This window comes from Hemibagrus wyckioides, linkage group LG25 (genome assembly GCF_019097595.1).
Source record: "Hemibagrus wyckioides isolate EC202008001 linkage group LG25, SWU_Hwy_1.0, whole genome shotgun sequence".
In the NCBI taxonomy this organism is placed as follows: domain Eukaryota; kingdom Metazoa; phylum Chordata; class Actinopteri; order Siluriformes; family Bagridae; genus Hemibagrus; species Hemibagrus wyckioides.
This window is the reverse complement of record NC_080734.1, coordinates 20,530,892-20,547,133: the sequence shown is the minus strand read 5'-3', so window position 1 is coordinate 20,547,133 and position 16,242 is coordinate 20,530,892. Positions and strand designations below refer to the sequence as shown.

The 16,242-nt window shown below is 40.1% G+C and overlaps 1 protein-coding gene across 1 annotated transcript in view; it reads left to right on the top strand.

Annotated features, from left to right (window-relative positions):
- rxrgb (retinoid X receptor, gamma b) overlaps positions 1-16,242 on the top strand; it is a 44,494-nt gene that overhangs the window by 26,262 nt on the left and 1,990 nt on the right. The window contains exons 2-8 of the mRNA XM_058379476.1: positions 5,259-5,458; positions 9,156-9,303; positions 10,354-10,533; positions 10,698-10,858; positions 13,646-13,775; positions 14,030-14,162; positions 15,721-15,812. Coding sequence (XP_058235459.1) covers positions 5,259-5,458; positions 9,156-9,303; positions 10,354-10,533; positions 10,698-10,858; positions 13,646-13,775; positions 14,030-14,162; positions 15,721-15,812 — 1,044 coding nt within the window. The remainder of the gene's footprint in view (positions 1-5,258; positions 5,459-9,155; positions 9,304-10,353; positions 10,534-10,697; positions 10,859-13,645; positions 13,776-14,029; positions 14,163-15,720; positions 15,813-16,242) is intronic.

Sequence of the window (16,242 nt, the reverse complement as noted above, 5' to 3'; positions counted from 1 at the left end):
TGCTCAGGAAAATCTTGTACTGTCGGCATACGCAGATGATGTGACTGTTGTCATTAAGAACCAAGGCGATGTGCAAATATTGATTGATAGTTTAACTATCTATACTAGAGCTTCTTCAGCAAGAGTTAATTGGGAAAAATGTGAGAGCTTTTTAACAGGGCAGTGGCAGGAACAAGGTCCTCCCATTTTACCAGGCAGTCTTCAGTAGGGAAGAGTTGGCCTAAAATATCTTGGTGTTTCTAGGAACAGCCGATTTTCAAAACAAGAACTGGGAGGGTGTAGTGGAGAAGGTGTGTACCAAGTTGTCTCAGTGGACCTGGGTCCTGCCCCAGCTATCCTACAGAGGGAGAGTACTGGTTACCAACAATCTGATAGCCTCCTTGCTGTGGCATCGTTTCACCGTCCTCGAACCTCCAGAGTCACTGATCAGGGATGTTCAGAAGATGATAGTTAATTTTTTCTGGACTGGACAACATTGGATCCGTGCCTTTGTTCTTTACTTGCCGCTGCAGGAGAGTGGTCGAGGCCTGATTGATCTGTCATGTCGGGTCAGAACTTTCCGACTGCAGACGGCACAGAGGCTGCTCTATGGAGAAGGGATTGCATGGGCTGACACGGATTACGCCCTACTACAGCGCGTTGAAGATCTGAACTATGATAAACATCTTTTTGTGTTGAACCTGAGGGAAATGGACCTGTCAGCAACACATTTCTACCAGTCAGTCCTGAGAGCCTCGTCTTCAGTGTTGAGGATCAGCAGAATCGACACACAACCCTTTCCATGCACTGAAGAAGAACCAGAATGCTCTTATCTCCCTACATCCAACAGCGTTTCCGGAAAGCAGGGCTCACCAAAATCAAGGATCTGATATCTGGCAGCGACTGGAAGGCTGCTAGGGAACTGTGTTCTGAGACCGGAGCATTGTCAGCACGCCTTATGCAGAGACTGCTCAGAGAGGTAGTTTCAGCTCTACTATCCCGTTTCAGGGAGGCTCTGGGGCAGGAATCTGGGAGAAGCCATCAGCTCCCACCTCCCTTATCCATCTCTGCAATGGTGGGGGAGTATCAGAGGGAGAAGGGAGCACTTTTGTCCTTCCAAACACCACTACTGACAACACTGGAAGATGCCTCCAAGAAAACACTGTATGAAACCTGTGTTAAAGTTGCTCTTAGAGACTCTCTGACAGGAGTAAAAGAGTCATGTTGGTCAGAGCTGTTGGTGCCTGACTCTTCCCCACGAGGATGCTGGAGGTCCCTGTACAAACCACCCACAGAGAAACGCATGGCTGATCTACAGTGGCGGATAGTGCATGGGGCCGTGGCCACAAACAGACACATGGCACACATCGACCCCTCTAGGAGCAGTTTCTTTTGTGGCAGGGATGAAACAGTGGACCACCTGTTCTTGTATTGTGAACATCTAAACAGGCTTTTTCAAGGCTTAGAGCGTGGTGTAGAGGGTTGGGAGCCACATGGACAGAGCATCTTTGTGTTTGGGCCAAAGTATGTTCCAAAGAAGAAATCTGTTGGACTACTGAACTTCATCATAGGTCAGGCTAAGCTCGCTACATGGCTTACAAGGAAAAATAAAATGAAGGGTTGTTTTTAATGTTTATCATTTTTCTTTAAGTTCTGTGTACATGCTGCCTTTTTACTGTTGTTTTCAAAGTCTGAATTTTTTCTTGAAATGTTAATTAAATGGAAAATTTAAAAGTCAAAAAGTCTCTCTCTCTCTCTATCTCTCTGTCTGTCTCTCTCTCTCTGTCCATCTTTCTCTCTCTCTCTCTCTCTCTCTCTGTCTCTCTCTGTCTCTCTCTCTCTCTCTCTCTCTCTCTCTCTCTGTCTGTCTGTGTCTCTCTCTCTGCCCATATCTCTCTCTCTCTCTCTCTCTCTCTCTCTCTCTCTGTCTGTCTGTGTCTCTCTCTCTGCCCATCTCTCTCTCTCTCTGTCCGTCTCTCTCTCTCTCTCTCTCTGTCTGTCTGTGTCTCTCTCTCTGTCCGTCTCTCTCTCTGCCCGTCTCTCTCTCTCTCTCTCTGTCCGTCTCTGTCCGTCTCTCTCTCTCTCTCTCTCTATCTGTCTGTCTGTCTCTCTCTGTCTCTCTCTCTCTCTGTCTGTCTGTGTCTCTCTCTCTGCCCGTCTCTCTCTCTCTCTCTCTCTCCTGTTTTTCATGTCCTCTTGTCTTTTTCAAGACAGCTGGTGAGATGTTAAACCCACACCTCCAAACTAAATCGGCTTTAGTGCTACGATTGATTAGACATCAACTTAAATTGGAACAGATCTGTGAGTGTGTGTGTGTGTGTGTATATATGTGTGGTGGGTGTGGGTGTGTGGTGTGTGGGTGTATGTGTGTGTGGGTGTGTGTGTTACTGGACTGTCTGCTTGCTGTCTGACTTGGTAATTACCACTGACCATTTCAATCAGCTCTTCTTTAATCCTGCAGTCCAGAAGTCTGTACAAGTTTAAATGTGTAACTACGACAGTGCCACAGGATGAATTCTCTGATCTGATTGGTCAGACTGTGTTTCTGAACAGCTGAATATAAATCTCAGGCTTTCTTCTAAGATGTTATTGTTTTATATGAACAGCTCTCCTGTATATAAACACATGTAGGGGAGAACTGTTTCATATTTACAGATAAAAGACTACGATCCACAGATAAATGTAATGAGATTCACTGAAATGAAGTTTCACAAAAATGAATTAAATTCTCAAATAAATAAAATAATCAGTTTACAAATATTTTTTATATCACAAACAAAAAATTTGTTGTTTCAGTATGTGCAAACACACGAATATCTTGACTCCACCCACTGTCTATTCAAGCTAATCGGATAGTAGCTACATTGCGCTGACCAATCGTAGCACATTCTCACTCTAACCAATGGCATTAAATTTTACTCCAGAGCCATTCTTCTTCAACCTTCAGTTCATGATCAATAACACTGATCACATTCTCAAAACCCATCGTTATGAAAGACTCAAAATCTGAATCAGTTTAATGGATCTGTCCTGAATCAGTGCAGTTATTAATCCATCAGGATGCTGATCTGAGTGCATGTGACTGAAGTCATTTCACACCAAGCAACATGTTTCCTGAAAGTTTGTATGCCAGTGTGTACATTTAATACCAAGCAACAGTAATAATCTTTTGTTTTGTTCTTTTTGTTAAAACATTCATTTTTTTGTTAGATAAATTATACGGTGAAAATTTTAAATTTTATTTACACACAGTTAGATAAAAACATCATTTCCAAGATATCATTTAAATAGCCACTGAATTATACAGTCTACAGTTTGAGTTGTTTGTGTTAATGTTGTTGTTGGACACCAGAGTGACTTGTTGCACTGGAACACTGCCAGGTCGTGGTCACTTAGTATTTACAGTGTGTTTGTTGTCAAGAAATGACCGATTCCTGCACGGACATTTCACTGGATTTAGTGGATGTTCAGTGGCGTGGTTCCACTTTTGTGTAGATATGATAAGATGCAGTCTTATATCACAGCCTGTATCATAGGTATACCTTCACACTTGATCACACACACACACCTTCAGCAACATCTCTTCAGTGGAGCGTGAGCATGAGAAGCGGGTCGTTCTGATCTTCAGACCTCACTTCAGGATCTAAATGTAATATTTAGTAAAAACCACCATCAGTCCGAGTCCGAGTAGGTCAGTTAGCATGGAGGAGGAGGAGACACTCACTGACATTAAAAACAGCTTTGTTAGAAAGATGGAGAGCATCTGACATCTGCATACGAGTCCGTCTGTATCTCTCACTCTCTATAATCAGATTCAGAACCTTTATTAACCCTTGCGTTATGTTCACGCTTTGGACCCTTTATTACTGTTCATGTCAAAATGAGACACTGGACTACAGAATTGAAAAATTGTTATCTTTATCTCAATCCCAAACATATAGATAACTTTCGGATTAATGTTTGCAATTACTAAATCACATTGAACAAAAGTCAACGTTTGTTTTTTCCTGTCTAAATATTTACTGTAATAAAGACCTCAATGGCATAAATATAGAAACATTTTAAAACATTTAAATGGAATGATGTTTATTAATGGAATTAATGTTTATCACTTTGAATTGATTTATCAAATACAGGTGATGAACAAGGATAAAATCATAAGACACTAAATTACTGCAGTCACTGGCAATGAAACACAGCTCTCAAGAAAGTGGATGATTTACAACACAAGCACAACATGTTTATTAAAAATATGAAAGGGGTCGATTTGTCCTGAGCGCCACACGAGGGTTAACTACATGTAAGGAAATCTCTACAATCTCATACAGTGTGTTTTATTAGCAGCTGATTGAGATTATTATTATTATTATTATTATTATTATTATTGTTCTATTTCTGCATGCACTGGGCTTTCTGCAGCCGTGAGGAAGGAAAGGGAAAGGCAGGTTCAGAGAGAGCAGTCTCCGGCACTTCACTCAGGTTTCTGCAGGTTACACCGTAAATCCTGTGAAGCGGTGTGTGAATAATTCAACAGCTCGTGGTGTACCGTTGTGATCATGGCTGTAATGCAGCTTGTTTGCCGGACAAATGATTGTATTATTGCACATTTGGTGAAATTCTGACATTCTCCTCAAAACATCCCTCAGAATACAGCTGGGTTTTTGAACATTTGGAGTTTAGAGCTGTATGTCGACGTATGACTGTGATTAAGGAAGATTGAAGGAGATGAATTTCTGTATATATCAGTGTCTTCTTGCTGACTGATTGATGCGTACTCGTGTACTGAGTGTTTTACCTTTCATTATATCTTCCTGTTGTAGTGCTGTGAGGGCTGAGCTGTATATCATCAGTAGGTTACAGTTCCCTGTGTAAGGAACTCACATCCTTTTAAATATTGTTTATTGTTCTGCATTTTAAACTCAGACAAAACTGGAAGGTAATAGAAAAAAGCAAACGCTTCCTGAAGTGAACTGAAAAGGCAAAAAGGCAAAGCTTCCTTTCTCAGAGGATTTAACAACGCTTACTATTTATCCTAGCGGAATGTCAGTTAGACAGGATGTAGTTTATTATTATATTTTATATCGTAAATACTGTCAGATCACATTTTACTCCCCATCTGCCTGTGTAAAACTAATTCTGTCTGAATAGGGATTAAGAGCAGTCCTGTACAGTGCATCTGATTAAATGTTTTCTAAAACAAATCGTTTTTGGCTCATACTGTATGTATACTGGGCTTTACTGAAGACTGTGACCGTGCATATTATTTTCTCCTCCCACAGACTCACCTGGGGCACTTAACTCCTCCCTCTCACAGCCTCCACCAATGGGCTCCATGATGGGTCACTCATCCGTCATCAGCACCTCACGCCCCCTCCCTTCACCTATGGGCTACTCGGTCATCGCTTCGTCTATGAGCTCGCCCCCTGTCTCACTGCCCTCCACACCTGCCATGGGCTATGGCGCCCTCAACAGCCCACAGGTAAAAATACTGCACTCTGTTCAGGCCAGAAATCCTGAGTCTCCTAACAGAAGCTTACACTGAGCCCCATCTGTCCACAGCGCTAGAACTAAACAATTCATGCTACTCCTCATATTTGAGTTCATTTGTGTTAATATGTGGGAATGAAAGTGTGAGGGAAATTGACATAAACTAGAGGTTATTAATATCCTGAATATTACATTTAGATTTACACTCAGATATAGACATTACATAGATATAGAGATAAGGAGGAGTGCAGAAGAAAGGTGTGTGTGTGTGAGTGTGAAGACAGAGACAGACAGAAAGCAGTGTGAAGGATAGTGGTATTATTACATGTTTTAGAGGTAGAGATACTCTGTACATGTTTGCTTGTTTCTGTGGAGGTGAGACATGACATGAGAGTCTTCCAGCTGGTTGTCACATCAGAACAGTTTTGTGTACTGCATGCACTAGTATTTATACCAGTGGTGCACCGTGCATTTCACACCTAGGTCTTCACTGGTGTCCTTCCTGAATTAATCCACCTCTACAGCATCATGATGCCAAGGCAATAGATACTAATCACCCGTTAAATAACAAAGTAAGAAAGAAATTAGTCTACAGTATTTCACACCTCACAAGGAATAGTCCATTTTATTACGGTTACTTTTCTCAAAAAAGACATTCTTGATGCCGTATGCAGCAAACTGCAATCTCTGGAGGACGCAGCATCCGAAATGAGACACAGTGAATATAGAAACACTATATAACAGTGCGCTGTGTCACAGGCTCTTATAGTGAACATGAATAACATTACATTACATACAGCAAAAACACAAATTAAGTCTCACAAGTTTCCTTTCACTGCAGCAAAAAAAACAAAAAATAACCCATAGTCCACCCCGGGGATCTGGAATGAAGGCAAACTGAAAACCCAGAAAAAAAAGAAAACCCAAAAGCATTTGTTGCTGCCTCTGACCACTCCAATTATCCAATCAAAAGACGGGAATTGGTGATGTAATCCCATGCCTGCTAGATGGCCCCAGTGACGCCAACTCGAAATCTGATTGGTTAATGGAACAGTTTCATTGCCACTTATTTTAAGCTCCGGGCGCCTGCACTATTGATTCTGAAGGCCTTAAGGTCGGGTAACACATGATGTCAGCCACTGGCTGAAATATGATTGGATAAACATTCTTATCATAAATATACACTACTGGAAGCAGCGCAACTGAGAGAAAAGCTATGAAATGTAGAGAATAGACTATTGGGAATAATTTAATACACATTCATGAAAAAATATATTAAATATATTAACATGCAAGTCAGAGATTTAGATCACTGCTGTTTAGGCCAGCAGAGACGGCCTTACTGTCCCTGACGGTCCGCCACTGATTTATACAGTATATATACTCTTTTAATCTTTATTATAACTGCTTGTTGTAGCCTTAGAGGATATAGTTTATCTGTGGTTGATCTCTAAGGTCCTTTAACAGTAGTTAAAAGATGATGTAATCCTTTCAGATGTAATCAAGCACAGTATTAGAAACACCCTAACACTCTGACCAGGCAGATTCAGACAGGACTGGAATCTCAAGATATTTCAGTAATAATCACATTACTCCACCTGCCTGTCCATTTAAATTGAGTCCATTATGAATAGGGCTTCAGATCATCTAAAGTATATTTTAATAAATATTCACAAAATGTTAGTTAGAAAGCTTATCTCCAGACCAAGCACAGATTAAATCCACCCAGCAGAAATAGGAAGTGAAAGATACAGATATGCTTGTGATTGCAGTTACTGTTCACTTTGCACCATGAACAGTGTATGTACAAGCCTCGGGGTTGTGAGTCAGGGTGGGGTTGTACATGCCTGCTGGCTCTTTTACCCCTGCTGAAGACTGGCACCAGGATGCTTTGGTATCACACATACTTGTCTTTTTCCCCCTTTCTTAAATTTGTTACAGTATTTTGGATTACCTTGATCACAGTGTAGACAGTCACTCTCCTGGTGAAAATCTTTATAACTCTAAGTGAATTAATGAATCATTTAGTGGAAATAACATTCATCTACTTATCACTCTCTGCTCTGCACAAGGCCTTGTGTGGAGATTACACTGTTGATTTATTATTTTCTTTTATTAAAAGTTAAGTTAAACTTTAAAGTTTATCCCACATTTCCACTATCATAGGAAAATATTCCGTTTTCTTCACATACTCATGAGAAAATATCTGACTCCGTATCTTTTCAGCTCTGTAGTATATCCCTTGTATTTACCATTTACATTTATTATAAACTTATTCTCTCCGCATGCCAAATTGACCGGGTCTGTTTTGACCACTTATAAAAAAGGAGGTATGTATGATCACCAATTTTTTTTTTTTGTTTCACCTTTTTAATCAGCTTGTTTCCAACACATTAACATATATTTTGCACTTTCTTTCTTTTTTTTTTTTTTTTTTTAATATTTGGTATTATAAATCTCATTTATATAAAATTATACCTCATTTTTGAGTACTTTTTACACCGGGTCAAATTGACCCGAAGATAACAGGAGGGATATATAGATGCATGCTCCTAAAAATACTAGTTGTAAAAGAGATAAAAGAAAGTAAAAGACCATGTGAATCCACTAGTCACTTAATGGCTGAAAATCCTCACAGATATGTTTATATTAACAACAAAGACCCTTTCCACACTCAGTACTGAAGACAGAAACACACACGGTCCGGCGGTCATGTGCTGTTGCAATGTGATTGGCTGATTAGATAACTGCATGAAAGTGCAGGTGTTCCTAATAAACTGGACACTTGGTGTTAAATAGTATTGGAAGCTCAGTGCCTTGCCTTTGCTACACACTAAAGACATTTGGGATTGAGATGAAAAGATGAATATGAGACGAAATATGAGAATTTCAGCTTTCATTTCCTGACCCCCTGACATGAAACTGCTGCATTCTTCTTCTGTCAAGCTTTTCCAGACTTTGTTGCATAGCTGCACATCTAAATGTAAATATCAGGAAACACAAGCTGTTATTCTACAGCTCCTATAATAATAATAATAATAATAATAATAATAATAATAATATCTTTTATTAACTTTTGATCTGTGAGTGTACATACAGTGAAGTGCAGAAGTATTCAAACTCCTAAAGTCATCTGATTCATCTGGATTACTGAATAAAACCTTTGACACAGATTGTTCCAGACAGTATTTGTTGCAACCCGATGGTCTTAACCTCACTCCTGATCTTTCACATAGCTCTTCTTTAGCAACACTTTCTTTCTAGCCGAGTCTCCCGTGCAGTCGTCAGTTATGGAGAGCTCCTGAAGCGGTTGTATGGTCTCGCTCCTCTGTCCTGTCTCCACTCCTTCAGAGTGACTGCTGCTCACTGTGGCTTCCCTCACTAGTGTGTTCACTGTACAAGCCACCGTACAGACACCATTTTAGTTTTCTGTCTCTTCCACTGATCTAAAAATGACTGTTACGACTGTGGTTAAGACTAACATTAACCACAGTAACCAGAATGAAGTGTTTTACTCTTCTAGTTCTTTAAACTCTTTAAAACTGTATTTCAGTCTGGACCAAGTGAAGATGACTACATGTGGCTGCCCTTGATCTTCAAGAAGGGCTAAATATTTCTACACACACACACACTGGTGTAATGCAAGATCTCTCTCTCTCTTGTTGTTTCTCTCTCTGTCCATCATGTAGATGAACTCTCTGAACAGTGTGAGCAGCTCAGAGGATGTGAAGCCTCCACCTGGTCTTCCATCTCTGGCTAACATCAGCAGCTACCAGTGCACGAGTCCTGGCTCCATGTCCAAGCACATCTGCGCCATCTGTGGTGATCGCTCTTCAGGTGACCTCTGAGATTTTAAATACAATCAGCACATCATACTGTGGGCTAATATCTTAAAAACACCCTTTAATTTCCAAATCCTGCAGATGTTTAATTTTTGATGATGATAAAGCATAGAGTTTCTCAATCTCTGTAAATTTACACACAAGAAGACTGACTCATGTAAACCTTTAGTGATTTACTTTAAATCATACAAGTTTAGTGTACATATCCGTTCTGTTTGCATCTTCCTGTAATGCTGTGTAACTCTTCAGAGAGAGAAAGATCCTGTGCCATTCCTGTGTATGTTTTGATTGTGTTTGGAGAGAGAGAGAGAGAGAGAGAGAGAGAGTGATGAGTGACCGGTCTGTAATGTCTCAGCCCTCAGTATCTTCCCTCCCTGATTTGCTCCCTCCATCATCCAGTGTGTTCCTGAATACAACAGAACAAAATCCACCTCCAGCTTTAACCTGACACTGTGACAGCATGTCACGCATCTGTAAAACAGAGTCTTAACAGAGTCTGGCATAACAAAGAGAAAGTCAGCCATCCGTTTCCTTTCACTAACACGGTGTCCTGCTTTTCCAACACAGCACTGATGAGGAGCCTTAGTTTCTGTCCACATTTTGCTGTGGCTGCTGGTTGATCTGCTAAATTGTTTTTTCTCACAGACATGAATCATTATATCCACCTCTGCCTCTGAGAAAATCTTCTTGTCTTTGCCTGTTATCATTTAGTGTTTGTCTTATTTGGAGTTTTGTGCACCACTAAGTGGAAATTACTTTAAAATTGATGGGAAATTTATGGGTGACTGACATTTACCAATATACTTGTAAAGGACAGCGTTTTACAAATTTTTGCAACACACTATAATAAAAGAAATAAATAAGATGATAAATAAGGCCCAGTGCTGGCAGGTAACAGAAGTCATGTATCAGTGAAAGCATGTCTGTGCTGATTGAGTATGTTCAGGGTTGTGCAGGGTTATTTATTTTTTTTGGTCTATTCCTATTGTGTGTATCCTTTATGGATTACAGGTTGTGTTTTGACTTTGCTGTGAATGCAATGCAGGAAAACACTATGGTGTGTACAGCTGTGAGGGGTGCAAAGGTTTCTTCAAGAGAACCATCCGAAAAGACCTGACCTACACGTGCCGAGACAGCAAGGAGTGTCTGATCGATAAGCGCCAGCGCAATCGCTGCCAGTACTGCCGCTACCAGAAGTGTCTGGCCATGGGCATGAAGAGGGAAGGTGTGTGTGTGTGTGTGTATGTGTGTGTGTGTGTGTGTGTGTGTGTGTGTGTAAAATAAATGTAACACTATAGCAACACCGAATACATCCATACAGATATTATACAGGTGTTGTATCAAATAATAGATACTTGCTAAAGGACTGTCCCTCCTGGCTCACTGTAGCGGTTCAGGAAGAGAGGCAGCGTGGGAAGGAGAAGAGCGATACTGAGGTGGAATCGACCTGCAGTTTTAATGAAGACATGCCTGTGGAGAAGATCCTGGATGCTGAGCTCGCAGTGGAACCCAAGACAGAAACACACACAGATGACAGTCAGGGAAACTCTGTAAGTCCTCAACCTGTGCATGGAGTTGATGTTAGATCTCTAATAACACTAGCAAACTGAGATAAACTGATGGTTTACAGCTCACACCATTTCTAATGTGTGTGCTTTAAGAAAATTAATGATTTGCCATATTTCTTATTTCATTTCTGATGTAAACTTAATGAATTCCTGTGCATACAGAAACAATTAAGTGAGAGTAATCAGTCTAGTCAGATAATGAAGATCATTTGAAATGGTTCTGCCGAAATATGAATACACAGTGTGGTGATATGACCTACGTTTTTGAGCAATATTTAGAATTAAACTCACATAGTGAGGAGTTAATGATGAAATGGCAGATATCACTATTCAGACTTCATATTTATCTCTGGACTTGTGTTCTGCTTGGACAGTTACAAACTCAGCACTGTATACACTATTCACATGCACAGTCCTACAAATAAAAAAAACAGGTGACAATAAGAAACAACAGATTTCAATACATCATCATTTATTTCCAAAAAGTAAAGTAGGCTACACTCTTCCACTTTAACAGTCATTAAGATTGTGATTATTAGCCAGGTATCACTAATGACATGAAGAAGATTAGTTAATGATCAAGAAGTGTGACTTTTGTCACTTTGATGATCTGGAGCACTCCGGTGTGTGTCTACATCATGCCAAGAATAAATCCAACGTACTGCTCCTCAATCTGGACAGGGTTATAATGGCATCACCAAACATTATGATCTTCACCATTCTACTGTGAGAAGGATCGTTTACAAACAGAGAGCCTTCAAGACAACGGCTAATCTTTCAGTAGTGAACATCCCAGCAAATTCAGTCCAAGTTCAGACTGTTTAATGTTCAGAGATGTAAGCAGAAATGTTTATGTTGATGACATCACAATCAGAAAAAGGCTGAACAGGTTGGTCTATCACTCTCATGGAAGGATTATTAGGAAAAAGCTCCTTTTCTCCTAAAAGAATATGGAGCATGAGTTAAGTTTGTTAAAAATGCATATGACCAAACAACAAATGCTCTGGGACAATGACCTTTAAACTGATGAGACCAAGCTGGAGAAGACTGGTCATCATGCACAGACACCTCATAACTGTCAGCATGGAGGAGGAGAGGTGATGATCTGGACTTGTTTTATAGCCACAGGATCTGGAAAACTTGCAGTCACTGAAACAGCCATGAACTCCACTTTATACCAGAATATTATTGAGATAAATGTGAGGTCACTGGATTATGCAACAATGATCCCAACACACAGCAAACTGACACTGAATGATTAAAGAAGGAAACAAATGGAGGTGTTGGAAAGGCCAAGCTGAAGTCCAGACCTCCCATGTTTTAAATTTCTCCAAAATAGTGTGTGAGACTGATAAACTCCTATAGAAAACATTTATTTCCAGTTATTGTTGCTAAAGGTGCTTCTACATGTTCTACATACTGAATAATTCAATTCAATTCAATTCAGTTTATTTTGTATAGCGCCTTTTACAATGAACATTGTCTCAAAGCAGCTTTACAAAAGAAGAAAACAGAGAAAGGGAGGGGAAAAATGAAAAATAATAATAATAAAAAAAACTAATTAACTAGAAATAAGAATAAATTATTAAATTCTATAATTAGACTATTTTAGCCTATTTTATCCCTAATAAGCAAGCCTGTGGCAACTGTGGCAAGGAAAAACTCCCTGGGATGGAATAAGGAAGAAACCTTGAGAGGAACCAGGCTCAGAAGGGAACCCATCCTCATTTGGGTGACACTAAACAGTAAATAATGAAACTGGAACTGATTAATGTCCTTTCTACAACAGAAATCAATGACCCATGAGGAACTATTAGGTCATTGTAGTTTCTAAGGTCATTATAGACACTAGTTCTTTGCTGTCACAGGCTGACAGATGAAATGGCAGATCTGTGACGGTGTGAAAGTCCCCAAGTGGCTCTGTCCATGGCTGTCTCCTGGTCCACACAGATCCATCCACAGCATCAGTGGGCACCATCAAGTGACGAGACTCCGACCAGGGGTAGGGCAGCAGTCGCACTGGAAACTGGCAAACACTGGGAGCTCAGGAGTGGGGTGTATAGCTCGACAGAGAAGGTAGAGAGAGAAAGAGAAAGATATTAAGTTTCTGATCATGTGACGTTTAAGACAATATAGATTATGTGTAAAGTGCAGGCAGGGACTCCGGCAAGACTAGCTATGACATCATAACTAAAAGGGAGACCCAGAAGGTCACAGACATGAAGGCTTCCCGGGACATAAAGCGTCCAACCACTTCACAGTCAGTGACCTGTGTGACCATGTGAGGGTGGTAAGGAGACAGCATCCAAACATCCCAGTCACCAAACACTCTATGACCATGAACCTTCCAGATCTGCTCCTTTACCTAAGAAAACTGTATATTAAAAGCTCGACTAAACAAATGTGTCTTCAGCCTAGACTTAAACACTGAGACTGTGTCTGAATCCCCAACACTAATTGGAAGGCTGTTCCATAACTGTGGGGCTTTGAAAGAGAAAGCTCTGCCCCCTGCTGTAGCCTTTGCTACTTGAGGTACTACCAAGTAACCTGCACCCTTTGGCGTGGCGGATCATAAAAGACTAAAAGATCGCTCAAATAAATTACAGGGTGTACTTGAATGTACTTGAAAATGACAACATAATAATGGGTCATGTTTTAATGTTACATCCCTATAAAGTTTACTTATGCAGGCCAGTTCAGTAGCAGCTGATATCTTAATACTAATTGTGTGTGTGTGTGTGTGTGTGTGTCCGTCTCTTTATCTCTCAGACAAATGACCCGGTCACTAACATCTGCCAGGCAGCAGACAAGCAGCTCTTCATGCTAGTTGAATGGGCGAAAAGGATACCACACTTCTCTGACCTTCCCCTGGATAATCAGGTCATTCTACTCCGAGCAGGTAAGCCTCACACACACACACACACACACACACACACACACACACACACACACACACACACTGAAAACAGTTTTCTGCTCTACAGATATTTCCCAGCTGCTCCAGTAGACACCTCAGAAGATACACACTACTACACTAATGGAAAGAGCTGCTTTTACACCCTGACTGGCACACAGAAAGAGAACATTTTGACTTGTGTCTCTCTTTGCTTGTTAATGTTTTTTTCACCTCCTGGTGTTTCCTCTTGTTATCAGGCTGGAACGAGTTGCTCATTGCCTCCTTCTCGCACCGCTCAGTCACAGTAAAAGATGGTATCCTGCTGGCTACAGGTCTCCATGTGCACCGGAGCAGCGCACACAGTGCTGGAGTGGGCTCCATTTTTGACAGGTTTGCTTGCCGTTTGTCTAATGGTTTAAATGGATGTTTTACAAAGCTACTGGTTCTAAATATAGTGGACAAATCACACCTGGTTTCACTTCTACAGTGAAAACAGTGATAAGCCTCAGCTTCCTGTGTAGCCCCACACTGCTGTAGAGCTGCATGTCATACAAATGAAATTTACAATGAAGGGGCTTGAAATGAAGAAACTAGTCTGATCCACTGAGTGACAGTATTCCATGCTATCTATGAAATTATAGAATTATTGTAATATAAAGATTTATTTTAGATTTTATTTTATTTATAATGGTCACATACTGTGTTAATTACTTCAACTCTGGCTTCAAACCTCAGACGAGGTTGATGTGATTATTTCATTATAGTGGCACCTGTCAGGGGGTGGAGTATTTAGGGGGGTGGGGTATTTATTAGATTAGCATATTAGATGTGTTGGAAGCAGGAAAAATGGGCAAGAAAATTTGCTATTGACATTTCCAGATGTCTTCTAATACATGTCTGTGGAGATTCCTAGATTATGTTGTGATATTGCACATTTTATTTATTTATAGAAATATCAGCAAATATGTGTAGAATTAATTTTTGTTAAGAACAGAGTCCCCTGAATTGTTTAACAATTTTTTAATGATAAGCCAAAATTCCTAAAATTCCTTTCCTTGACTAAAGCAGGTTTGACATGTAACATAAATTACAATTAGGCCTGTCAATCGATTAAAATATTTAATCGCATGATTGTCATGAGCTAACTCTCTCTCTCTCTCTCTCTCTCTCTCTCTCTCTCTCTCTCTCTCTCTCTCTCTCACCTTTATCCCAAGCCGATACGAAACGAGATCCCACCCCTCCCATCACCTGTGGTTTGTCTGTATGAGTATTCAGAGCCACTGAGCAGCAGACTTTTAAAATTATTTACAAAATAATAAAAACTTTGTTAATGCGCGATAAAATATTTGTCGGCGTTAATGAATTAATGAGTTAACGCGACAATAACGCCTTAACTTTCCCAGCCCTAATTACAATATAATAATAATGATCCTTTGTGGTGGAAATGAATGTCCTAGATTTTTTCAGGTCAATCTGAAAGGAGTATAGTGTGTATGACTTCATAAGATACTGAATATGCTTGATCTATTGCACCACCAAGAGGAACAATTTGGTCATTACATACAAATCACTTTACACTAATGAATTGTCTTGAATTAATTTTTTTGCATTAATTTGTTACATGAAGGTTTTTGGATGAGAGCTTCACATACCTGGAAACTTAATGGATAAATCTGAAACAGTGAATGTGTTGGGTTCAGTATGAATGTGTTGGGTTCAGTATGAATGTGTTGGGTTCAGTATGAATGTGTTGGGTTCAGTATATCTAAAACTGTTAAAATAACAGGAGTGTGAGACTTCAGCAGTGAAAACAGCAGAAGGATTTATGTGTAGTCCACCTGCAGTGTGCCGTGTTAAACTTTTTTATTGAATTTTAATGCATTTACTTTTTTTTCAAGAATTTAATATTGTGTGTGTGTGTGTGTGTGTGTGTGTGTGTGTGTGACAGAGTGTTGACTGAGCTGGTGTCTAAGATGAAGGACATGCAGATGGATAAGACGGAGCTGGGCTGCCTCAGAGCCATTGTTCTCTTTAACCCTGGTCAGTGACACACACACACACTGACACACACACACACACAAAAAGCAAATTGAAGTGTTCAGTGTTAAAGGATCATTCACAAAACTGACGACATGCTAACTTTCAAATGAACACAGAATTGATTAAAGAAACAAAATCAGTTTGTTTGAAAGTCTTAAATGGGAATTGACCACATGCACACCAGGATTTAGTACATTAAGGATACATTAAGGACGTTTCTGTTATTTGGCAGATGCCCTTATCCAGAGCAACTTACATTTATCTCATTTTATACAACTGAGCAGTTGAGAGTTAAGGGCCTTGCTCAGGGGCCCAGCAGTGGCAGCTTGGTTCAAACTCACAACCTTCCCATCAGTAGTCCAACACCATAACCACTAAGCTACCACTTTCCCTGGATGTAAAGGATTTATAAGTGTTCTGCATGAAGGAG